General features: G+C 60.4%; 1 protein-coding gene across 3 annotated transcripts in view; it reads left to right on the top strand.

Moving 5' to 3' along the window:
- Positions 1 to 5,573: 5,573 nt before the first annotated feature.
- Positions 5,574 to 25,285, top strand: part of ADAMTS7 (ADAM metallopeptidase with thrombospondin type 1 motif 7) — a 45,029-nt gene continuing 25,317 nt past the window's right edge. Inside the window, exons 1-8 of one of the 3 annotated variants that reach the window (XM_064569756.1) lie at positions 5,574 to 5,926; positions 13,088 to 13,443; positions 15,038 to 15,203; positions 16,158 to 16,354; positions 21,011 to 21,094; positions 21,391 to 21,515; positions 22,325 to 22,474; positions 23,704 to 23,771. In XM_064569756.1, the coding sequence (XP_064425826.1) occupies positions 5,809 to 5,926; positions 13,088 to 13,443; positions 15,038 to 15,203; positions 16,158 to 16,354; positions 21,011 to 21,094; positions 21,391 to 21,515; positions 22,325 to 22,474; positions 23,704 to 23,771 (1,264 nt within the window). In that variant the 5' untranslated portion in view covers positions 5,574 to 5,808. Of the gene's footprint in view, positions 5,927 to 13,087; positions 13,444 to 15,037; positions 15,204 to 16,157; positions 16,355 to 21,010; positions 21,095 to 21,390; positions 21,516 to 22,324; positions 22,475 to 23,627; positions 23,772 to 25,285 lie in introns of all 3 variants that reach the window. The other 2 variants (XM_064569757.1, XM_045901679.3) reach the window with 2 other exon arrangements.

Below are 25,285 nucleotides of genomic sequence, written 5' to 3'. Positions count from 1 at the left end.
TTTGAAGGCAGGGCTCTGCTGGTCTCTTGCTCATGGAGTTACTGGAGAGAATCCTGTGCATTTCCGACCACGGTCTTTGTGACCGTTACCCCTGCTCTGGAAACTCCCGGCGTGACTTTTCTCAAGTACCCGAGTACCTGAGTGTTGGCACGTAAAGATGCGGGGAGGCTGTGTTCCTGTGTGGATCTGTTTGCTTTTTCTCCATTGTGCTGGATGCCAGTAAACTCTTCCAATCTGGAAATTTTGGTGCTTCCGTCTGAGATGCATCCTCTCTGCTTGATGGTCTTCTCTGTTCCCTCTGATCTTTCCAGGTCTCCTGGTTTTTGGATGTTGGATTTATGGAGCATTGTAATAGGAAGAAGTTTTGCTTTTGATATAGGCACATCTATTAACTTTTTTTCCCCTACAGATTTTGCTGTTGATTTCATTTTTAAAGTATTCTTCCCAACCCCCAAATTATATAACCAGGTCCATTTTTAATGTTGGTGAGAGTAATTTCATAATAAGGCTCATGCTGTTTTCATTCAACTCAGCTCCACTGCAGGCAACACATGTGAGTTTTCGTCAGGTGAATCAAGGCGAGAAACAATCTATTGATTAAAAAAAGAAAAAGAAAAACAGCCCATGTAATCTATTTTATCGAGGATTTTATTACCAGCAAAGATTCTGTTTTCCTTTTTTTCTTCTTTTAAAGATTTTATTGTTAAGTAATCTTTACACGCAGCGTGGGGCTCGAACTCATGACCCCGAGATCCAGTCACATGCTCCCCCTGACTGAGCCAGCCAGGAGCTCTGAGATTCTGGTTTTTAAATGTTGAAACAAGTATTTTCTTTACAAAAGTTAATAAAATTCATGGGAAAAAATGTTGAAGGATAAATGAGCAGAGAGAGTCCCAGGCCCTCAGTAAATGCAACAGAAAAGCCTAAGAAGTTTTCAAATTATTTCCAGACACAGGGATATGGGACACCCATTGCTGAAGGGATGGCAGGACAGAGAAGGAAAGCAGCGGAGGTGATGAGCGGCTGGAGTGCATGGGCCGCGAGAGGCGGGAGCGGGGCCAGGGGGGCCAGGTTCGTGCCAGGCTCAGGCTGGGTGTGCGGCTCACATGCAGAGCTGCTTGGATTCGCAGGCAACAGTCTCCTCCTGCGGTCCTGGTGGGTGCCGGCCCGTGAGACCAGGCCCGGTCCTCTGGGGGCTGCTGGGCTTGGGGTGGAGGCCAGAGGGACTGCAGGGAACAGCGGCGCCATCACCAGGGTCCCTCTGGACTCAGCCTGGCCCCTGGCCCCTGGCACTTGCGAGGCGCTCGTGAACGGAAGCCTCCGCGAATCCCTGGTGAAGGGGAAGGGGCCTATTTCCCACGCATCTAGCTGCCCGAGGAAACAGCTCCAGAAGGAGGAGGTGCAACACAGTGGCCCCTTTGATGACAGCAGTCCAAACTGGCCATCTGGGGGGACAGGGCGCGCAGCGGCCAGGGACCCAGGTGCCGCAGGCAGGCCCGGCTGGGCCCCGACACCCCCACATCTGGGGCCTTCGGCAGATGACATGGCCTGTGGGCGCTGCGGTTCTCCACTGGTACACCGAGGATAGTGATGACCTCTACTTCACCTTGGGAGCAGGACACTTGAGACATTGCAGGTGGGGCGTTGGGCCAGCACATGGGACTCGGTGCATGTTTGATGTCACATTTGACCTCTGTCTAATGACCGTTCTCACTGCCCAGGGGGCTGCTGGCCAGGCAGCGGCCGGCCGATGGCTCAGAACTCTGCAGGTGGATAGCCGCCGGGACTCCCATGCTGTTGTCCCTCTCGGCAGGGGCCAGGCCACCCTCCCAAGGCCCCGGGTAGTTGGCAGGGAAGGTGTTGTGCTTCAGAGATGGTGACAAATTGAGAACACCCAGTGCCTGTCCCACGGAGGGGGCTTTTAGGGTATCCTTGTTTAGCAATCTGCCCCCTACACCGGAATTTAGAATTACTTCTGCAACTCTTGCAATGTACTGGGGTGGGAGAGACCCACCAAAAAAAGTGCCTTTGATTTGGCAATACCTGTCTCTCTGCCCAAGTTACAGACACACATGCCCGGGACGGCAAGCCTGGTGCTGGACCTGATCCCACCGATGTAGTCACCCTCGTGCACGGAGGATGGTCACAGCGAGAGCCTGCTGCTTAGAATACATGAGTGGGTAAAACAAAGGTTTCGTCCCCTCTTGCAGTTCGCGATCCGGTGTGTGCACCCCATGCTAAGAAGCCATTAAATGCTGTGACAGATCCACAAGCAAGGATGTGGAGCCATGTCCAAGCTACGCTGTCAAGTGAAAAAAGCCAGGTTCAGATAGAGCGGATGTGTGCGGTCCTGGGAGGATTCGTGAGAGCCTGAGGCAGAAACGGCCCCTGGGGAGGAGCACCGAGGCGCCGGGACGACCCGCTTTGGGAGGAAGAGTTACTTTTCACTGTGTGTGAAGTATGTTTACCCTGTGCTTGCCTGACCCAAAAAACGCAAAGTAAAGCCAAACACTAGAACATAAGGTTTTTGGTTTGCCACACGTGTCTTCAGACGATTTATTCCACTAACCAGAGATTTTCAACCCGGGCACTAGAGACGGTCGCCCTGGGTAATCCCTTGCGGTGGGGCTGCCCGTGCCCTGTGGGAGGTTCGGCGACATCCCTGGCCTCTACCCACCGGATGTCCGTGGCACCTCCCCCTTGGCTGTGACAACCAAAAATGTCTCCAGACATTGCAAAATTCCACGGAGGTGAAATCACCCCTGGCTGAGAACGACCGCCCAAGAAAACCCGTGAAGTGGGGAGTGGGGATCAGCATCTCTGTTAGTCGGATACGACGGTTGAGGCCCAGAGTTTTTATTAAATTTTTAAAAATTGTGTGCCTCGTTTTGTCACTGTTACCTATTCATTTGTAATCTTAAATAGACAATGCTCTGTTCTGCTCGCCACCTTTCAAGCAACCTACATATACATGGATGTATAGAAGCAGAATACTTCCAGTTTCTGATTTAGTTTGATGAGTTTCTGATCACGTTTTAGCTAAGTTAAATCTCACTGGGAATGTTGGGCTGCGTGGCACAGTGATCATTTAAAACATAAAATAAGGGCGCCTGGGTGGCTCAGTTGATTAAGCGACTGCCTTCGGCTCAGGTCATGATCCTGGAGTCCCGGGATCGAGTCCCGCATCGGGCTCCTTGCTCAGCGAGGAGTCTGCTTCTCCCTCTGACCCTCCCCACCTCATGCTTTCTCTCTCTCTCAAATAAATAAATAAAATCTTTAAAAAAAACCAAACAAACATAAAATAATCTGTCAAGGTTTGGGAGGGGGACTCTAATTGGACGTTCTGAACAATTACATCAAACATGCTGAAGTATCATCTCTCTTGCTTTGTTCAAAATGTACTCTTTGCTCCCCAAATTTGGAGTTGGACTTGTTTTTCCGGTTGGGTGATTATGCACGTCCCGAGGGCAGGACGGAGCTCATCATGCCTTTGTACCGCGAGCTGTCCAGCCTGGTTTGTGAGGAGGTGCACACAGGATAAAGGTCAGGACCCAGGACTGCAGCGGAAGCAGGTGGGCCTGAAAACACCCACTCTCTCCGAGAGGCCTCGAATCGGTGTGGGCCTTGGTGGCTGGCCACAGGCGCGAGGCTCGCAGGTCATGGAGTTGGCCGGGGAGGGCTGTGTGTCCCCTCGCCCGATCCTCTTCGTCTCTTGGGTGTACTGTGCTGGGGGCTGGATCACGAAGGCAAGTAAGACCCGACGCTGCATCTCACAGTGGGTGGGGCTCGCAGACCCACGAGCAGACCACAGGCCCTCCGTGTGATGGGTGCCATGCCTGCCGGGGCAACGGGTGTTCTGGGAGCCCTGAGAAGGGAAAGGGAGGCTGCCCGTGAGCGCTGACACGTTCAGCGTCTGCAAGGACAAATCTCGGGTGTACCAGGTCTACGCCCACCTTTTGCCTTCACAGCACATGGCTGGCCCTCATCACTCTGGTGGCTCCACTCAAAGGGCCCATCTTCAGGTGCCTTCCCTGACCACCCTCCAGTCTCCCAGCTTTATTCCCCTGCAGCCCCTCTCAGCCGTGGGTCTTGTTTCAATGTCTGTCGCTGTGCCCGTGGTCTGGGGTCCTCTTCCGGAGTGAGGGCCCCTGACCACGGACACTGTGTCCATGTCGTTCGCTACATCTGCAGGGTGAGGAGGCGATGGGCCAGGCCAAGGAGGGTGGAGTGCTGGAGTGGGGTGGGGGGCATCTCTAGAATGCTCAGGGCAGGTCAAGATGAGGACTGAGCAGGGTCCAGGGGCTCAGGCACCAAAACGGAGGCTGGAGGAGGGGTGAGCCTAGGGAACCAACAGGAGGGGAGAGGTCCAGACACGCCCTGGAGAAGGGGGACTGAGAAGGGGAGCAGAGGGGCAGGGTGGAAGCCTTTGTCTCAAACCGCTGAGTGCCCGTCACAGATGCTTGGTGCACCGGGTGACGGGTGTGTGGCTGGATGTGCGTGCATTGTCCCTGCATTGGGGGTGAGGGGGGGATGGAAGGTGGCTGGGTGGGAGCTAGGGGTCGAGCAGTGAATGTAGCTAGGAGGGGCTGGTAGGTGGGCAGAGGAAGAAGTGACTCGGGACCAGAGGAAGAACACACACAACAGGATGAGGAGGGTGGTCGGGGGAGGGTGGGAAAGTCCACGGTCAGGTCTGAAGGGCACCTGGTCCCCAGGTTTCAGTCGTGGGGCAGTTGGGGGTGACAAGCCTAGGCTGTGGCCATGGGGGCTGGTGGCAGAGGTGGGATGAAAGGTCTCTGGAAATGAGGACGTCAAGGAACTCAGTGGCCAGGGCTTCCTGAGTCCCAGGAGGACGGCAGGAGCCGGAAGCGAGCTTCCAGGAATGAGGGACAGTGCCGGGGAGGTCTCAGCGGGGAGGTGTGTGGGCCTCAGAGGGCAGGGGCGGGAAGCTGACCACTGCCGAGCCGGGAACTCGAGGAGGTCCCTGCGCAGGGCCAGGGTGAGCGAAGGCAGGAGTGTCCTGGGAGCGGGCTCCTGCGAGCACAGGAGGAAGTGCGGCGGCCACCAGGACAGATGGCCGGCCCGCGCCCGCGGGACCCCGCTTCGGCCGGCGCTAACCCAACGGCTGCGCAGGACGGAGACTGGACGCTAGGGCTGCGGGACCCGCCTCGCGTGGGAGCCGCCGCCCACCGGCCAGGCCTCTCTCCTGAGCCGGCTTTGGAGCAGAGTCCGCCCGGGGGTCCCCGGGAGGCCTCCGGACCCCTTTTCCTGGGGAGCCCGGCCGGTTCGGGGAAGGCCGACATTCCGGAAATTCCGGCTTCTAGGGGGGCTTGGAGGGTCGCGGCCCGAGGCCCGGCTCGGCTCCGCCGCCAGAGGACGCCCGCGGCCGGGCGGCCGGTCGGGCCGTCGGGGGGCGCCGCGCGCGTCCGGCCCGGGCCCGCCCCCTAACAGCGGCCGGCGGGGCCCGCGGGGCTGCGGGGCGGGGCCGGCCGGGAGGGGCGGGGCCGCGGGAGGGGCGGGGCGGCGCGGCTTGGCCGCGCGGCCCCCTCCCGCCCTCCCTCACTCCTCTCCTCTCTCTCTCTCTCTCTTTCTTTCTTCCTCGCCGTCGGGCTCTCGGTCCCTGGAGCCTCCTGCGCCGCCGAGGGGGCGGGCCCTGCAGCCTTTGTTGCCGCAGGCCGGGTCCCGACGCCGGAGCTGCGCGCAGGCCGGGCATGTCCTGAGCCGGACCCGGACCGGACAGCGAGCGGACGGGACGGACGAGAGCCCGCGCGCGGGGTTCTCCCCCCGACCCCGGCGCCGCCCGCCCTGGCCATGCCCGGCCGCCCGAGCGCCCGCAGCGCCCGCAGCGCCCGCAGCCCCGCGCCGCGGCTGCGCCCCCTGATCCTGCTGCTCTGCGCCCTGGCGCCCGGCGACCCCGGACCCGCACCAGGTGGGTGGCCGCCCCTCCCCGCCGGCCGGCCCCGCGCGCCCCCCGCGCCCCCCGCGGGCTTGGGACCGGGTAGGGCCGGGGGGCGAAGCCGCGCCCCCGGCGGCCCCCTGCCTGTGCCTGGAGGCAGCCCCTCCGCCCTCGGGCGTACGGCGCGGGGCCCCCCGCTTCTGGTCCGCGCGCCCAGGGCTCGGTGTCGAGCCTCGTCGGCGCCTGGTCCGCACAGCAGCCCGCCGGGACGCAGCGCGCGGGGCGCGGGGTCACAGCTCCGGGTTGCGGCGGGCGGTCGGCGGCGCGGGGGCACGACTCGCGCGCCCCTAGCACTTCCTGCCTCCCCTCCCCCGAGTGTGCAGAAGCCCGAGCGCAGCGGAGGGGAGCTTCTCTCCCGATCCTGGGCTCGGCTCTCCCTGCCCCGCCCGGCCGGCCTCCGACGAGCCTCTGGCCCGCGGCCAGGTCCTTCCTTGGCCGCGGAGCTCCAGGCGCGTCCGAGGCAGCCGGCCTGGGAGTCTAGGAGCTGAGGGTCTAGGAGACCCCAGGCCCCGCGGCCAGGGATCCCCTAGTCTGATGGGAGCCGGTCGGATCGCCGGGAGAGCCATGCGGGCGAAGCGGTCAGGAAGGCTTTGTAGGGGAGGGGAGGCCAGAGCCAGGAGGGACGGGGGATGGATGAGCTCCGGGTGGGCTGGAGGGGGTGGGGGCGTCCCTGTGGCAGGGCGTGGGCCGCGTTAGGCCTGCGTGCTGGGGATGGGGGACTCCTGCCTCCCCAGTGCAGGGACTGACTAGAAAAGCATCCGCGGCCGTAGCGTGGGAGGCATTTAAACCAGATCTTAGAGGTTTGGGGGAGCCATTGAGGGGAGTAGCTCATGGATGCGGGGTTTTAGGGAGGTTCCCTCTAGCAGCAGTGTGGACAGGATGGAGAGGAGCAAATATTTAATGCGTTCTTATTTCTCATCATCTCTGCAACAGCCTTGCAAGGCAGGTGATAGAAAGTTCTTTCAGGATCCAGGGGACAGGCTCGGACAGCGTACCCTGCCAGGTTGGGCCCCTTAGTTACGGCGTGAATCCTGTTTTCCCACTGCCCAGAGCAGGGTCTATGAGGACTGACCAGGTGATGGAGATGAGGCAGCAGGAAGTGGTTGCTCCGGGGAACTGTCCCTGAGCCGGGACTTGGGTCCAGGCCCCCTGGCAGTGGTGGGAGGAATGGGGGGTCAGGACCTTCTCCACTTCCACTGCAGGCCAGACCCGTGTAGGAGCTTGGCCAACCCCCTGCCCCTCCAGGGCTGTAGTTAAGTGGGGAGAATGGTATTTTCCCCCGCAGGCTGCTTGTGAGGATCCAGATGCTGAATGTCAGTTGCTTAGCACAGGGTAGAGTGACCCACAGAGACCCACTGAGACTAGGGAGACCTTGGGGAGTCCTGTGGCTTGGACCTGCCATTTGGCAGTGGAAACAGGGCAGGTACCCTCTCCCATCTAATCTGCCCGCACCCCCGGGGGGAATGTCTGTTCTGGTATCCCCACAGGTACACAGTGTGGGACTCCCCACCTGCCCCCACTCAGGATGCCTGAGCCCCAGCTGCTGAGCTGTCTGTCATTTTCTGTGGGGCTGCCCCGGGGGTCCTCGACCAGGGGCTCTACCCACTCAACACTACCTTCTTTGAGACCAAAAGGGCATATCCTGGACTCACTTTTAGGAAAGTGTATTATGAGTTTTTCTCCTGTGACTAATCAAGGGACTTGTTGGGGTTGATGGGACTGGGGCCCAGTAATGCCCCACCCTAATTGCTGAATGGCATGTGTGAGCCCTGTGTGCATGCCGGGCACACACAGGCTGACCAGAGGAGGGCAGCACCTGTCTCTCGCACACTCGCACACTGGTTATTTTTTCCTCTTTGGCATGAGCGTGGGGTCAGGTCGTTTGAAGGGCTGGACTGTAACTCTGGTTTCTGATAGGGAGGGGAGCGTAAACACGTTGGCATTTCTCTGGTAGAAGCGGCAAAGTGACAGTTCTGTCACCTAGGGATGAAATTCCAAGTATTTAACACCCGGTGTGGCCAGGCTCAGTCTGTTGGAACAGGGCTCCTGACCTGGGAGTCTTGCTGCTTGGCGCTCGAAGCTGCACTCTCGTTCTGCCCTGCGGCACCCACAGAGCCTGGAGCCCACAGTTCCGGGGGTGAGAGTCTGCCAGGGGTCAGCTCTAGGAGACAGTGGAGGGGTGTCTGCCTAGTAACTCACTCGGCCCCCTTTATGAGATATTTTATTTATCTTTTTTTTTTAAAGATTTTATTTATTCACTTGAGAGAGTGAGAGAGAGAAAGAGCACAAGAGGGGGGAGCGGGAGAGGGAGAAGCAGACCCCCCGCCGAGCAGGGAGCCCGATGCGGGACTCGATCCCGGGACTCCAGGATCATGACCCGAGCCGAAGGCAGTCGCTTAACCAACTGAGCCACCCAGGCGCCCCTTTATTTATCTTTTAAAAGATCTTATTTATGGGGCGCCTGGGTGGCTCAGATGGTTAAGCGTCTGCCTTCGGCTCCGGTCATGATCCCAGGGTCCTGGGATCAAGCCCCACATCCGGCTCCCTGCTTGGCAGGGAGCCTGCTTCTCCCTCTCCCTCTACTGTTCCCCCTGCTTGTACTCTCTCGCTCTATCAAATAAATAAATAAGATCTTTTAAAAAAAAGATCTTATTTATTTATTTGAGAGAGAGTGCGCGTGAGAGAGAGCACGAGCAGTGGAGAGGGGCAGAGGGAGAGGGAGAGGGAGAAGCCGACTCCCCGCTGAGCAGGGAGCCCAACACAGGGCTCGATCCCAGGACCCCGAGATCATGACCTGAGCCCAAGGGAGACGCTTAACTGACTGAGCCACCCAGGCGCCCCGATTCCCTTTATAAAATATTTTAATGGCAAAACAATATAAGTTACAAAAAAGATTAGTGCAGAGCAAAACAAGAACATAAAAGTTATTGCAGAGTGATAACTTCCTATAAGTCTTTCTTTTTCTTTTTTTTTTTTTACTAAAAAGCGCTTTTTTAAGCCATTAGGCAAAGAGATAAAACAGGCTTTTAAGAAATCGTGGAGTATACTTTAGAACCTCTCTTGCTAATTTTCTCTTTTAACTTAGCTCCCGATTGCTGAGTGCTGTTTCCTGTTGTCAGCACTACATGGGAGCTCATTCAACTCACACAGCCGAAGGGAGCAGGTGTGGTGATGATCGTACCCATTTTACAGATGGAGAAACAGACTCTGAGTGGTTCAGTAACTTACCCATGGGCTAACAGCTGCGGGTGGCAGAGCTCAGATTCATATCGGGCTGTCTGGAGAGTACACGCATCCTCGTGCCTTTTATCTGCCTTTCGGTCACATTTCTGAACCGAATAGGCTGCTTCTTTATAACCCACTTTGAATTTCTGTCTTATGATGTCTGCCCAAGGTCTACAGCGGGGATGCTCAGCAGGACCGTACATCCCGAGGGACGTGGATCCCTCCCTAGGGACACTTGTTTGGAGTTCTTGGGGCCCCTTCTCCCCCGTGATTCAGATTCCCCCATCACATTTGTACCCCGCCTCCGCCCGATGCACCGAGCACACTGCTCTTGCCCAGGAGCGGGCCGTACAGCTCTGGTTCCTCAGGACCCCGGGCGCTTCGGGCCGGTTGGCACCGCACACCCTTACCCTCAACTGGCTCTAGCAGCCTTGCGGGGGGGGATTGCCCGTGCCCGGGGCACCGCTGGGAATAATGCTTAAAAACAGAGCCTTGGGATGCAGCTGCGGTCTCGTTCCCGCCTCTTTGTCCTGTGCTGCTCCTTCCGATCACGGCCCTGGGTTCTCCGTGCGGGCGGGGAGACCGAGGCTCAGCACCATGATGAAGGGACTGCCCGGGCCGCACAGCTATGGAATGGCCGAGCTGGGACCCGAACCCTTCTGTGTTCTAAGCCCATGTTCCTGACAGTGCCTTATTTTGTCAGTCCACGGTCTCATTTTACAAGACGCGTGCGTGGGCAAGCTCACCGCCTTCTGTTGCCGGCACGTGCATTATCTCCCGGGCCCATCATGCGGTGTCCGCTCCGGGACATTCCAGGGTCAGAGGACCTCACGCCACCCTGTCTGATGAGGCTTTTCTTCACCTCTGACCATCCAGGCGGTGTCCCCTCCCCTCTCCAGGGCCGCTCAGCACTGAGCCAGGCGTGAGGGTCAGGAGGGCCCTACTCCCCTTTCTCGATGTTGAGGGGAAGGACGGTGTCTCATACATTTTCCCGGACTTTGACGCACCTAACGCTCCCTCACAATTAGTAGCCATGGGTGACCCAGCAAATGCCACGCACGAGGAAAGTGTTGCATGTGAACAAACCTGGTGGGTGGCCCATCTCTTGTTCCCCCATTTCTGTTAGAAGTTCGGTGCTTTATTTTTTTTAAAGATTTTATTTATTGGAGAGAGAGAGTGAGAGAGAGCATGAGAGGGGAGAGGGTCAGAGGGAGAAGCAGACTCCCCACTGAGCGGGGAGCCCAACGTGGGACTCAATCCTGGAACTCCAGGATCATGACCTGAGCCGAAGGCAGTCGCTTAACCAACTGAGCCACCCAGGCGCCCAGAAGTTTGGTGCTTTAGTCATTGAAAGACAGTGTAACAAGAGGCCCAAGGGCAGCCTGCATTTAAGGACAGTTGGGAACACAATAGGGGGCAGTAGGGACGGGTGGGGGGTACGGACCCTCTCCAAGGGGGCTCCCTGCTCCATGCCAGGCACTTCTGCGAGGTGGGAATTGAGGACTGACATGGATGGATGATAAGACTTTTCAAGGAAAGTTGGGAATTGACATTTTTGGACAAGATCATGTCATTTTTAAACAGGCAACCGATTAAATATTTTTTTCAATATTTGTGCAAGCCAAAATGAACAAACAAGATCAATGAACTGACAAAACCAAGTCTGCAGGCAGTGCCATAACCCCGAATGCCCTCATGAGGACGTCAGAGCGAGGAGTCTCCTCAAACCAGCCAGCCCGCTGGCTTCCAAAGGTCAGCCTCGGAAACGGTCACGTCAGAGTCACTGCGAGGCTTAGGAACATGCAGATTCTGGGGCCCCAGAGCCCCGGGGCTATGGAATCCATCTGTGGCCCGGGTCCTGAGCCCCTGCAGCCTTTCAGAGCTCTCCAGGTACCGCTGACCTCCGACCAAGTTCACTCCCCATGGAGGATTTCCGGACTTCCCTGATGACCACAGTCCCCTGGGGTTCTTGGTAAAAAACGCAGCTTCCCAGTCCCATTTCCTGGAGACGTTGATTCAGCGGGTCTGGGATGGGGCCTGGGAATTTGGTTTAATTTGGTTTTAACAAATTCTTACCCGAGAAGTCTGGAAAGTCCTTGCACTCATGTCCTCCGGAGACTCGGAAAGGGAAGCTTTGCCTGGAACCTCACAGAGTGAACCCGCCCATCTGCCTCTCGACTGACCGTGCTCTTGGACAGCACCCTGCGGGCTGCCCAGTGGGCAGCTGTGGACACTGGGGCATGTCCTCGGGGGTGGGGTGCACACCACTGGTGTGTACAGGGCTCTCTGCACGTGGTTTGGCAGGAGACGGGCGAGTTGGTTTCTACAGCCTGGCCAGGATGGAGCTTCGGGCTGGTCTTGGCTGCCCTCTCGGCCCCAGCAGGCAGCCACAGATAGGACCCTGGCGGGACACTTGCAGGGCGTCCAGGCATTCCTATGGCCCGAGGGGTCCTTGTCCTGGGCAGCCGGAATTCCAGAGAGCTGGGCATACACCCAGTTGGTCAGGGCAGGACCTCAGGCTGAGAGAAACATCAGACAGGCCAGTTTCCTAACTGCTCCTCAGAGCCTGGGGATGGCAGAGAGGGAACAGGACACGAGCATCAGCCCCAGGATCCCTGGCCCCCTCAGCGGCGCTGCTCTGATGTGTCTATGTGTCCACACAAGATTTCTTTTGAAGACCAGGTCTGGTAGCTACAGAAGTTTGAAAAACTTGACGTAGGGCAAGTCCTTTATGGCTGCGATGGGGAAACCGGCCCAGCAAGGGACGGACTGCTGAGGATGTAGAACAATGTTCCTAAAGAGACTGAAGCCACGTGGGAGACTTGGAGCCCAGTCTCAGCTCTGTTCCTCTCGCTGTGTGGCTCTGGGCCAGTTGTGCACATCTCTGAACCTCCCTTTGCTTTCTTCAGAAGCTGCCTGCAGACTGACCACAGGTGTCATCGTCTGGAATCCCCAGCCCCAGGGACATGGGCAAATTTAGAGGATCCACGAACTCCGATGGGAAGACACCACATCTTTAAGCTTTTTACCTCTAAGTTAGCATTTCCTTCAATTATGCATATTAGTACCAAACTACAGTAGCATTCGCAGCACCTGACTTTGTTACCGAGCCAGAAAACCAACATATTTTTCTGTCTCAGATAAGATTGATGCTCATCACTACTGCAAAATTACTGTAGTTGTTAGATTTGCCCTTCGATCTTGCTTCATGCATTCGTAAAGGAGCGCTTGAGTCTATATCGCACTTCCAGAATTATTTGGATGACTGTATTTCAATATAATCCGTTTCCTTGGCACTCGCTTGCATTTTATCCTATGCATCCAAAAACGTTATTCTGAGAAGGGGTCCATGGCAAAAAAGTTAAGAGTCTGGTGTTACTGGGAACTCCATGAGGACGGCGACAGGGATTCGGCCAACTGCAAATAAAGCAGGGAAGAGGGACAGGGAGCTGCCGTTTGAAAATAAAGTGGTCGGGGGAGGCTTCAGTGAGCCCTCTGAGCAGGACGGGAAGGAGGCGAAGGTTTCGTTCCGCGGCTGCGCGGCCCGGGGAAGCGACGGGGGTTCCACCGGGAGGCGGGAGCAGGTGTGAGGCCAGTGGGCCGAGCGGCAGGAACTCGAGCAGGTGTAGCAGAGACGAGATTAAGAAGTTACTTTCCCGGGGCCTCCTTGGCCATGGCCAGAGCCCTGCCACGGCAGGGGTGGGGGCCGGGGGCGGGGGCCTCGATCCATCAGTTTGGGGTGACTCCCTCAGGCCGCTGAGCGGCAAGCGGCCTAGGGGCAGGCGCGGGGTGGGGGCGGTTGGAGGTTATGGGGTAGCCCGGGCGGAGGAGCGCGCTGGGGGAGGCACCTGGGCCCCGGACTCCTCCGCGGCCCCTTCACGCGCCGGTCGCCCGGCGTTCTCCCCGCAGGGCGCGGCGTGGACGGCAGCGCGGCGCTGGACATCGTGCACCCGGTGCGCGTGGACGCGGGGGGCTCCTTCCTGTCCTACGAGCTGTGGCCGCGCGCGCTGCGCAAGCGGGACGTGTCCGCGCGCCGCGCCGCGCCCGCCTTCTACGAGCTGCAGTACCGCGGGCGCGAGCTGCGCTTCAACCTGACGGCCAACGCGCACCTGCTGGCGCCCGGCTTCGTGAGCGAGACCCGGCGGCGCGGCGGCCTGGGGCGCACGCACATCCGCGCCCGCGCGCCCGCCTGCCACCTGCTCGGCGAGGTGCAGGACCCCGAGCTGGAGGGCGGCCTGGCGGCCATCAGCGCCTGCGACGGGCTGGTGAGTGCGCCCCCCCCCCCCGACGGACTCGCCGGGGGCGTTGTTCGCGCCTGCATGGTGGGGGTGCTGCCCCCAGGATGGCGGTCCTCAGGCTTGAACTCGAGCCGGAAGCACCCGCAGGCCTCGTTAACAACAGCGTGCTAGGGAGGGCCGGGGTGGGTCTCTCGAGCCCGCATTTCTGACCCTTTCCCGGTGTGGAAGCTGCAGGTGCAGAGAGCCGACTTTGAGAATCACTGTGTAGACCGGGGAACTCCTAACAGTGCGGTCCTTCCCTGGGAGCCTCGGTTCTGACTGTCGCCCACGGATCCCTCTAGGCTGTTCTTCTCGGGATCAGACAGCCTCCCCGTTACCTTTGCTCCCGGGAGATGAGGCCCCCACCGCCCTGCTCCCGGTGGAGGTGATGCTGGCTAGGGCTTGCAGCCTCAGTTGCCTCCCTCCGTTTGGGTGCTGGGTTGGAGCGGCTCCCGCTCCGGGCGGCACAGGGACCCCTTCTGCTCCCGGCTAGGTGACCGGCTCTGCCCTCCCCACTCTGGGAGGTGCGGGTGGGGTGTGGGAAGAGTGGGGGGACGTGTGTGCATTTTCAGCCGTCCACCGTTCCTAGGAGGGCCCTCAGCTCAGAGTGCTCAGGAAGTCCATGGGCTGTAGCAGAACAGGGCCTAATGACAGACGGCCCGCATCACAGCTGCAGGTCATCTAGACCTCGGAGAGCCTGGGCCTGTCCTCCTCCATCCCGTTAATCTTGTTGAATCTCTGCAGCAGCTGAGCATATGGGTGCCAATCCCGTTTACAGATGATGAGACAGGCTCGGAGGGGCACTTTGCCTGGGGCCACCCAGGTCCGCACTCGAACCCAGTCTCCGGTGGTGCACTTTCTGGTGTTCGGGGTTCTTGGCCCTGCACAGCCCAAGGGCAGACGTGGGGCCAAGGCGGGAGCTGTAGGGGAGATAAAACCCGTCTTCCTGTTGGAGGCCTGGGCTTCCTCTGGGGGTGCTGGGCTGCCCAAAGACACTTCCCAAGCCCCCCGCCCCCCGGCCTCTCTGAATGCTGGTGGGTGTGCCTGAGACACCCCTGCCTGCCTCCCTGCTCTGGCAGGCCCTGGGACCAGGGCATAGGATGTCCTGGTGACAGTGGGCATCCCTGTGGCTTGGGTGTGGGCAGAGCAGCCCTGGGAGTGATTCATCACTTCGGCGAGATTGGGATGCAGGCCAGTTTGTAAGAGGACATGATGGCTGGCATGCCAAGAAGAGGGAGAATGGTCTGGATGCCCGGCTGCCTGACTCAAGACGGCCATCTGGGACTGCGCAGAAGATGCCATCTTAGATTTAGCGTGGCCCCATTTCCTGCACCTGACGGGGTGGGGGGGCAGCGTCCTCCTGAGACGGGTGGCCTCTGAGCTCAGCCTTGGGCTGTGTGAAATGGCAGGGAAGGCAGGCAGAGGGTACAGAGTCAGAGGCCCGGAGGGAGGAAAGCGCATGCATTCGGGGTCAGTCGGGTGCTGGGAGCAGTGTGGGCTCAGCTGGGCAGGGTGGGCCTCGGGGACAGGGGTGCAGAGCGCCCAGTGCTGGCCCTCTCCTGTGACCCTGGCTCTTTCTCAGAAAGGTGTGTTCCAGCTCTCCAACGAGGACTACTTCATCGAGCCCCTAGACGGTGTCCCGGCCCGGCCCGGCCACGCCCAGCCCCACGTGGTCTACAAGCGCCAAGCACCTGAGAGGGAGGCAGCGCTGGGTGACTCTGGGGCTCCGGGCACCTGTGGGGTACAAGGTATGCGCCTCTGCAGCCAGCTCTGGGGGAGGGGCCGGGCCGGAGGCATCGAGCTCCTTTCCAGAAGCCTCTCCTGTCCACACCCCCACGCTCAGCTCCCCTCGAACCAAAGGGATGCAGACAGACGGACAGACCCATCACCATAGCCTGCCGCTACCTTCCAAATGGGCCACGGCCTGAGGCCTCTGCCTGCCGGGCCTGCCCCAGCCGAGGCCCTGGGCTGACCCTCTCACGCCCACCTCACCTGCCTCCCCTCCCGCTCACTGCCTGCTGCACCCGTCAGCCATTCTTCCCCGAGTGGCCAGGCCCGTCAGGGCAGCCCACAATAGCTGACCTCTGGGCCTAGCCCACAATAGCTCTCCTCTTACTGGGGAGCTGGCACCTCCTCGCCCGGCGGCCACATCGCTGGCCAGTCCAGGTAAGGAGCAGCCCAGCACGGGCTGCCCGGCTCTGGGGACGGCTCGGCCAGCACGCCAGCCTCGGCGGCTGCCACAGCCCAGAGCCTCCACTCAGCAGAGCAGGCATCCAGACTCACACTTGGGGCCTCAGTCTTCCCGGCTTCCTAGATGCCTGGGGCAGGGGAGCAGGTCTCCAGTGGGGACGGCCTCCCAGGAGGGGGGTGGGGCCCTGGGGTCCCCCTGTGCTGGGACCCACCAACCCCCGTGGGCAGGGAGCAACACGGGGAGGTGGGGGCCTGCAGCTCCTTGCTGTGTTAGCATCTACCCTTCCGTGGAGGCCCGAGGGCACCTTCTGAGCTCTCTGGCTGATTCCTATTTACCGCCGGGGATGCTCAGGGTCGGGGGGGAAGTGGCCGGGCCAGGGTCGCACAGGCTGGGGCAGAGCCACGTGGGAGCCCAGGCCTCCTGCTCTGGTCCCGGCGCTGTCCCGGGACCCCAGAGCCCTGGAGCCGCGCCCCGCCGGCCGCTGACCCCCCCCCCCCTCCGGGGCCCACAGCGTCTGCGGAGCTGGAGGTGTGGCGGGAGCGCTGGGAGCAACGGCATCTGCGGCGGCGGCCGCGCCCGCGGCGACTCCAGCAGCGCTCGGTCAGCCGAGAGAAGTGGGTGGAGACCCTGGTGGTCGCCGACGCCAAAATGGTGGAGCACCACGGGCAGCCGCAGGTCGAGAGCTACGTGCTGACCATCATGAACATGGTGAGGCCGCGCGGGGCGGCGGTGGGGGAGGTGGGCCGTGCTGGCGCGGACGGTGAGCGGGCTGGACCCCAGGCCTGGGCGGGAGGAACGACGTCCAGGCTCCGGAGTCCGGGCAGGGCGGGCGGGGCGCGGGGAGTCACCAGGAGAGAGCCGGGGCAGTGGCAGGGCCTTCGTGGGCTCTGCCGGCCCTCGCGGGGAGCTGCCGGGCAGAGCAGGGGGAGCGGCGGTGGGCGGGCAGGCGGGGGTACAGCCACGGTCCCACGGCCACCTGGGGGAGCCGTAGTCGGGTTGTGCACTCACGCGGTCCAAGCAAACCTTCCTCCTTTGTGCCGGGACTTGTGGGCCCCGGGGACACGGGTCAGAGTGGCCCCTGCCTGCGACACCAGCGTTCGGGGGAGTTTGAAGGGTCTGTCCGGTTTTGCAGTCCACCAGCTGCGGACCTCAGGCGACACGTGACCCGACGGGGTCTCAGTTTGCTCTTCCGTGAACCGGACATGATGATGGTAGTGGGGCCGGTCCCACTGACCTGGGCCCCACGTGCCGGTTGAGAGAAGTGGGCATGAGGGGGTGAGTGCCTCGCTCGGGTCAAGCGAGCGAGGCAGGGCAGAGCCGGTGGGAGCCCAGGCGTCCTGTCTCCCTGGTGCCCTGTGGCCGGCTGGGGCTGGTGATTCCGGGACTGCCTGCCGTGCTCGCCGCTCCCTCCCTGCGGCCGCCCCGTGACAGGAAAGATCTGGGCCCGGCCATAGCGGGCGGCCCAGCGCGCAGGCTCATGGCCCCGCATGGCCCCGCATGGCCCCGCATGGCCCCGCTGTCCTGGGTGAGGGAGGCTGTGTGCTCTGCGTGCTGGGGCCAGAGTCGGCTGCTTCCCCCGCGCCCGCCTCCCGCACCCCTGAGACATCCAGTCTGGCCGCCCACTTCTAGCAGAGAGGCAGGGGCTCCGGCACAGGAGGGGCCTCCGTCCGTGGCCCCCACGCCCCCACGCCCCCACTGCCCCAGCCTCACCAGCAAGCTCAGCTCTGGGCCGGTTGCTGCCTGATGTGGCCATCCCTAGGCTCCCTACTCCTTATGGGTAGGAGCCACCACCCCTGCCTGGCCCAGGAGACCTCAGAGCCCCGCCAAGCCTCCGTGTGGCCCCGCCTGCCCAGCAAGGGGACCCCCTACAGGCCAGGTTTTGGGGAGACTGTTGGACAGCAGGGCCTGGTCCCCCCCGGGGGGGGGGGCAGGACGAGCAAGTCCAGGTTCTGAGGCCACAGGGTCATCCTCCCGTCTCAGGGCTCAGCCTGACAGAGGCCCAGGAGCTTGGCCGGAGCCCCTGGCCATTCATTTCCCCTCACCTTTCCTAGGTGTTCCTTGTAGGCCAGGTGCTGAGCCCTCCGGGCTCCCCCAGGGCGTCCGCCAGGGGATGGGTCAGCCATTTGACCTGGGGCCTGGACCCTTCCTGGCTCCCTGTCAAGGCGCACAGGACCCATGCCTTCACTCTGTGAGCCCCATCCTGGAGGAGGGGTCTGGGCTCTCCTCACCTGTCTGGACCATATCAGGCTTTCCTGAGCTGTTAAGTCCAGCACTGGTCAGGACAGAATGGGGCCCCTAGGAGCCTCACAGTGCCAGACACCTGGGGAGGCGGCAGGGGGTGGCAGGGACATGGGGGGGCATGCGGACAGCCTCTGAGAAGGGCTGCAGCCTTGTGAGCACCTGCTTGTCCAGGGTCCCACAGTGACTGCCTTGTCTCAGCCTCACCCCCATTTTATAGGGGAGGCAACAAAGGTTCAGAGAGGCCTAGGGACTTGTTCATAGTCACACAGCTGGTTAGTGGCCGGGCTGGAGTTCAGATCTGTCTGCCTCCAAAGCCCCACTCTGTCCTCTGTGCCCAGAGATGGGCAGCCAGGAGGCTGTGGTGGCCAGAGTTGTTTAGAAGGGTGGGGGAACAGAGTGGTGGAGATGGGGAGAGCTCACCCCCTTTGTTCCTCTGCAGCAGATGCTTGTTCATTGAACGCTGATGTAAGACAGGATCCCATGCATGGGAAACTGCCTCATTGTAACACTTCTCAAAGAATATTCCAGGGAGGACTTATTCCAAGGGATGCTAATAAGTATTCTGTGAAAAAAGATGCCCCTGTTGAAGAAGTTTGGCAACAGGGGTTAACGAAACGGAACACAGACTTGTTTACTGCAGGACTTCTCAGAGCCTTCAGAGCTAAAATGCACTGCGAATCCCTAAAACTACACAGATGGCATTTTCCAAAATTAAGGAGTAAGAGCAGGGGCTTTGGGTCAAACCGGGTTCTGACCGTAGCTCCTGGAGCCTCAGGTGCTCCAACCGTAAATGGGGATAGTTACACCGACCTCAGAGGTAAGACGATCAGATGGGATACTGCAGGTAGGATGCTCCATACAGGAGCTTGGTATGTGTCCTTTGCTGCCCTCCAGCCCCACAGCCTCCCGCAGGGCAGCCTCACTCCGCGGGCCTCCGGCAGGCCCCGCTTTGTTGGTGTCCTCTTTGTGACAGACCCAGATCTGAGTCTGGGAGCTCAGCTGGGTCTGCACTGGGCGTCACAAGACAAGTTCCCCGCCTGCCCCGTTTTGCGCCCCTGATTCCGTTCACGCTGTCTGAGGTCACCAGCCCTTTATGAGCAGGTGTGTCATCCTGTCGGCTCACGGGAAGCTTGTGGTCACCTGTAACCCCCAGACCTTCCACAGTACTGTGCACCGGGGCGTGCTGTCCAGGCCTGCAGCAGAGGAGGGCTGGGCTCCCTGGGGATCGTTTGTCCAGTTGAAACACCCACGCTGACCTCAGGCCATTGGCAGACACTGTTGAGTGGGTCAGCCAGTTACGACGCTGCCTCCCTCCAAAACCTCCAGTGTCTGCTTCGCCTTCATGCTTCTTGGGGGCAGAGGTGTTCCACATGCTAAGGGGCATGCATGGAGCTGCCCCCAGCCCTAACTCTGGATATGGGGGGCCAGTTGTCGGGACAGGTCTTAGCAGAAACTCGGGGGCTTCTCACCTACTGCCAAATCCACCTGTCTGTCATCTAGGAAAGACTTGTTCTTTTAATCTGACTTTTTCATTTTCCGCTACTTTAAAAATGAGATAATGTATTGAAAATACTTAGCGAGTGCCCAAGATTCATTCATTCAGCAGGTATTTCTTGAGTGCCCGTCGTGTGTCAGGTATGGATGGGTTGCTGGGCTGTTGGAGGGAGCCCACACGGACACGGCCTGCGTGGAGCTTGGGTCTGGCCGAGGAGAGTGCCGGTAGTCAAACCATCATCCTGAAGAATACGCAGATCAGCAGAGGGGCTGCTGGGAAGGACAAGTTCATGGTGCTTTGGGGTCGTCGTCTGGAAGGAAGGCTCCCCGGAAGACGTGCTGGAGGGTTGAGCGCTGCAGAGAGGGGAGGATGTAACTGGGCAAAGATGAGAGGAAGGGTATTCCAGGCTGAGGGCACGGCATCTGCAAAGGCCCTGCGGTAGGGACGCTCAGGGGATTCTGAGAGCCAGCCAGAGTGGTCGGAACCAGGGAGTGGGGACAAGAGAGGCGGTCAGCATGTGGGTCAGGGCTGGGACTTGGTCCCCTACCTGTGGATGGGAAGACCCGCTTACTGCTTTAAGCAAGGGCACAGTGTGATTGGGCGGCAGGTGGCCGTGAGGCTGTAGGTGGGCAGGGTACGTGGGGACACCACAGAGTGACCTCCACTGCCGGCCACACAGGAGGTGCTCGTCTCTCGGCCAGGGCGGTGGCCTTGGAGGTGGATGCGGGGAAGCGGGAGGGGACAGAATGGGTTGCCGTGGGGGAGGAGGCGGTGCACAGGGGCCCCCAGGGCTCCGGCCCGTGCGCGGAGGTGGACGGGGCCCACGGGAGCACTGCTGTCTCCCCTGTTCCTGACCTTGGGTCTCAAAGTGCAGTTCGTCCCTGTTATCAGGGCCTACAGTGCCCTTTTGAAGTCTGTGTTTTGTCCATTCCAGTTGAATATTTTTCTTGATGGAATCACTGGAAGCCAGCTCATAACTAGGCAGGACAGGCTTCTGCTATCTCTGCCTGCCGGGAACCTGACGCCTGCCCCGGTCGTGGGCTGGCCTCTTTCTTGTTCTGAGGGAGCTCTCAGGGAGAGGCTAGCTTTCCCCTCCCCTTTCCCTGCACCTCGGTGTACCTGCAGTCTTTGGGGTGGCCTTCTGTCCCAGGACTGAGTGGGGAGCTCCTGTGTAGCCATGGGGCCTCAGAGACACGTGCACACCTGCCCCATGGGCTAGCAGGGCAGTGGGGAGACTCCTGCCCCCACCCCCTCTGTAGGCCCTGCCCAGGTCTCCTGCCTCGTGGGAGGGCTCTCTCCTGGGGTGCTGGTCTTGGCGTCCCTGGGGCAGGAGGAGGCTGCAGGGCTGTCTCAGCTCAAGACAGTAGGCAAACTAGGGCGCTGGGACGGGCCGAGAAGCCAGTATTTGAGCTGTGAGCCAGGGAAGCCGATCCCAAGCTGGTGCTCAGGAGCGGCCTGGGCCTGGGAAGGTGTTATGTGCAGACTACGTTGTTGCCGGTTGGGGACGCGTGGATGCACTGAGTGTGCAGCCTGCATGTGAATGTGCGTGTGCACGCCTCTGGGCGGGTCAGAGGTGGCTGTCTCCACCCTCCCTCCAGGGTGACAGCCCAACCCCATCTCTCGGACAGGTGGCCGGCCTGTTTCACCACCCCAGCATCGGGAACCCCATCCACATCACCATCGTGCGCCTGGTCCTGCTGGAGGATGAGGAGGTGAGAGGTCACGTGGCCTCACGCTGGCCCCTGCCCTGAGCTGCCCCGTGTGGAAGGGCACCGCGAGCCTGCTTCCCCGGGCAGTGCCCCCTTCGCCCCTGGCCGGCCCTCTCTCCGCTCCCCCCGGGATGTACCTGCGGGAGAGGTGGTCAGACTGGAGCTGGACCAGGGCCCACAGGCTGGCTGTTCTCCCGCTGCCCTCCCGGGCCTCTGTGTCCTGTGTCCGTATGGGGGAGGATGGGGCCTGACCCTTCGGGGCTCGGGGGAGGCGTCAGCGGCTACTCTGTCTGCCCCAGGAAGACCTGAAGATCACACACCATGCAGACAACACTCTGAGGAGCTTCTGCAAGTGGCAGAAGAGCATCAACATGAAGGGGGACGCCCACCCGCTGCACCACGACACCGCCATCCTGCTCACCAGGTGCCGCTGGCGGTGGGGGGTGCAAGGCTGGGCTCGGGGGGCTGCTCTGGGGCCTCAGGGTGGGGGCTGGGGACGGGATTCTGTCAGCGCTTGGGGAGCGCTTTCTATACTGAAATGATCACGGGTTCTAGAACGGTCAGAGACAGCAGGGACACCATACACTCGTGTCATTTCCCCCGGTGCCCGCGCCCGTTCCCCCCCCCCCCCGCCAGTGTTCGTGCCCGCGCCTGCTTCCCCCCGGTGCTCGCGCCCGCGCCCGCTTTCCCTGGTGCCTCATAGAGCGCGAGCCCACGACCTGGACACGGACCCTGGTCCAGTCCAGACCCGCTCACACTTGCCCCGCTTTACCCCAGCTGGTATTTGTGTGTGCGTGTGCTTTACGCACTTTTATCACACGTGTGAGTTCCCACGTCCACCCCGCGGTCTGGACGCGGGGCAGGTCGTTAGAAGGAGCCCCCGTGCCCACGTTGGACAGCCCGAGGCCGCCGCTCGGCCGCCGGCCCCCTCCCCGACCTCGGACAAGTGCAGGTCTATGGGAGGCGGTCAGTGGCCCTTCTCCCTCTGCCGGGCCCCGGCAGCGCCTCTCGGCACCCTCCCTGGGACAGGAACCAAAATGCTGCTCGGGGCTCCCCCTCCACCTGAACGGGTTTCCCGTGTGCGTGAGGACCCTGCCCCCCCCCCCCCGTGGCCGTGGTGCCAGTGGGCTGTCTGGGTGGGAGGGGACGGCCTCCTCCTCGCTCGCTCTGGGCTCAGCTGGGCCTGGCACCGGGCCAGTTCAGCCTGAGGCCCGCTTCTTTCTGCACGTGCAGGAAGGACCTGTGTGCGGCCATGAACCGGCCCTGCGAGACGCTGGGCCTGTCCCACGTGGCGGGCATGTGCCAGCCGCACCGCAGCTGTAACATCAACGAGGACACGGGCCTGCCCCTGGCCTTCACCGTGGCCCATGAGCTTGGACACAGGTACTCCTGCTGCTACTGCTCCACCTGCCCAGCTTCCCCTCTCCGCTGGGGGCACCGGGTCCCAGCGAAGGGAGTTCGCCCTGGCCTGGCCACACGCTGTCCCTGCACTGTCCCCACGGCCAGGCTGCTCTCCTGTCCAGTGGGGAGAGGCCCACCTGGGTACCCCTGGGGCTGGCCGGGGAGAGTCTTGTGTGAAATGGGGTTGACATGGCCAGAGGGTCAGCACGGGTCTTGAGCGGTCCCTCCACAGTGCTCTCCGTGCTTGCATTTTGACTCTTGGTCCCGCCACACCTGTATTCCCGATTGCTCTGTGACCCCAGGCAAGTGCCCTGCCCTCTCTGGACCTTTGTGTGCTCCCTTTTGGTCGAGGGGGTTGGATTCAGTGATGCTCGCGGCTCCCTCCAGCTGGCCCGCCTGCATGAGGCTCCAGGCTGTTGGGCTGGCCGATGGGGCAGCACCTCAGCCCTCCAGGCTCTGATGAGGGTGGCCCACAGCTGGATCTGCCACTCAGAGGTTTGGGGGGTCATGGTTTACGTGCTCTGGGCTCCTTGAGTGACAGCCACGCATGCAGGGTCTCGAAGCTGCCCATGGTGGTAGAGCGAGCAAGCTGCCCCGAATCTCCCGTTCCCTGGCTGTGTCCCCTCGGCCAGTTCCTGAGCCTCTCTGAGCCCCCCTGGGCAGTTCTGAGGACTGAGCAAGATAGGGTTTCTGCAAGGCCATAGCACGGCACTTGGCACATTGTAAGTGCCAAGCAAATAGAATTTTTCTTGTCTCCTTCCCGAGGATGGCATCTTGAGAACTTTTCTGTGATAGGGCGGCTCAGACGCCCTTCACTCCGGTGCACAGCCTTGGGCCGAGGACCCACGTCAGACCGTGCTGGGTGCCAGGGAGGGAGCAGGGGCTGCTGGCCGCGCCGTGCCCCCTGGCCGGTCCCTGCAGGTGCCCACGAGGCTCAGGCAGGTGCCCTGGGAGGAGGACTCAGGGAGCACAGCAGTCCCACCCACATGTTAGGGAGGTGGAGGCTCCTGGAGGGGTTGACCTGCCTGAGGCCACACAGTGGTTTGGTGGATTCGTGCTGTGCAGGCCGGCGGGAAGGGCTGCGCTGGCGGCATCCCGCGGCTCACCCGCCCCTGCGGCCTGTGTTCTCACACAGCTTTGGCATTCAGCATGACGGAAGCGGCAATGACTGCGAGCCCATTGGGAAACGGCCTTTCATCATGTCTCCACAGCTCCTGTACGACACCGCCCCCCTCACCTGGTCCCGCTGCAGCCGCGAGTACATCACCAGGTTCCTGGAGTAAGCCCTACCCTGGGTGGGAGGGGGGCTGCTGGAGTGGCATTCTGGTGCCAGATGGAGGGAAGCACGGAGGGCAGCAGGTGGAGCTGGGGCCAGCAGGTGGATCTGGGGGCCAGCAGGTGAAGCTGGGGGCCAGCAGGTAGAGGGAAGCACGGAAGGTAGCAGATGGAGCTGGGAGCAGGTCCCCCTGGGCTGGAGGAGAGGCCATCTGAGCTGTGTCTCTGAGAGCCAGTAAGTGCTGACACGCAGAAGGGAGAGGAGTGGTGTTCCCCTAGAGTAGCGGGGGCTGAGACACAAGGGAGCTAGGGCTGTCGGGAAGGCGGGCACTGAGTGAGGCCTCAGGGATTATGGGTCCAGGATGGGGATGCAAACCTTGGGTTTGGGATGGGAAGGACATCAGACAGGGCACAGGACTGGCCACATGGCCAGCAGAGTCTAGGGAAAACATGCCATTGAAGGTACCAAAACTTAAGTTTTTCCTTTCTTTCACATTCTCTTAATTTGTTACAGTGTTTTTTATTTGCTATCTAATGTTTTACGCAAAGAAAAATTTAAATTATTAGCACACGTTTTACCGTTGGCCTTTATCTTGTTCAGCGCCCCTATAAATGCAGCTGTAAGAGCACTGAACTCCTATGTGAGTCACCGAAATGCCACAATGCGTATTTCATAGCTGTTTACCAGAACAGTGGAAACCTACACAAGACTAACGCTGGGATTTATTTCCCTTCTTAACATGTGTGCATTCTGTCCACACTCCCCACCTTCGGCTTGCTAGCCAGTAAGCAAAGTCTGAAGGGAGAAGGGTCTGGGGGCCGCCGCACATCCCCTCCTGTCTCCTTGTCCCAGTGTAGACTGGGGGCTTTCTAGGCCTGTCCTAACACTGGCTTGTGGGGTCATCCTGCTACCGATTTTAGAGGTGGTGCCTCTTTGTTTTGGTGGAGCACATTCTCAAGTAGCTTTCTGAGAAAAGGTGCGTGGAGGGGAAGGGTTTGCTTGTTCGAAAGCGTCTTTATTCTACCCTCACACCTGATTGGTAGTTGGATTTAATAATCAACTTCGAGCTGGAAGTCACTCTCCCTCAGCGTTTCAAAGGCTTTTCCCCATTGTCCTCTAGCTCCTAACATTGCCGCCGAGAAGTCCCATTCCAGTCTCATTCCCAGGCCTCTGTCTCTGGCCTCCTAAAACATCTGGAAGCTTTTCTTTCTCTTTTTCTCTCTCTTTTGGTGATTGGAAATTTTGCAATCATGTGCCTTGATCTGTTTTTATTTTGGAGGGTAGTTGGTGGACGCTTTTCTTTTTTTGTTTTATCTTTAATTCCAGTATAGTTGACGTGCAGTGTAATATTAATTTCAGGTGTACAGTTCAGTGATTCGACACTTCCATACACCACCTGGCGCTCATCACCTGTCTCCCCCATCCCCCCCACCTCCACTCTGGGAACCAGTAGGGTCACCCGTGTCTGGTTTGCCTCTCTCTCTTTCTCCCCCCCTTTGTTCATCTGTTTTGTTTCT

The sequence above is a fragment of the Mirounga angustirostris genome, unplaced genomic scaffold (genome assembly GCF_029215605.1).
Source record: "Mirounga angustirostris isolate CCGP_5_RB_7025 unplaced genomic scaffold, mMirAng1.0.hap1 SCAF_9, whole genome shotgun sequence".
NCBI classification, from domain to species: Eukaryota; Metazoa; Chordata; class Mammalia; order Carnivora; family Phocidae; genus Mirounga; species Mirounga angustirostris.
Note: the sequence above shows the minus strand (reverse complement) of the source record. Positions and strands in the feature narration are given on the sequence as shown.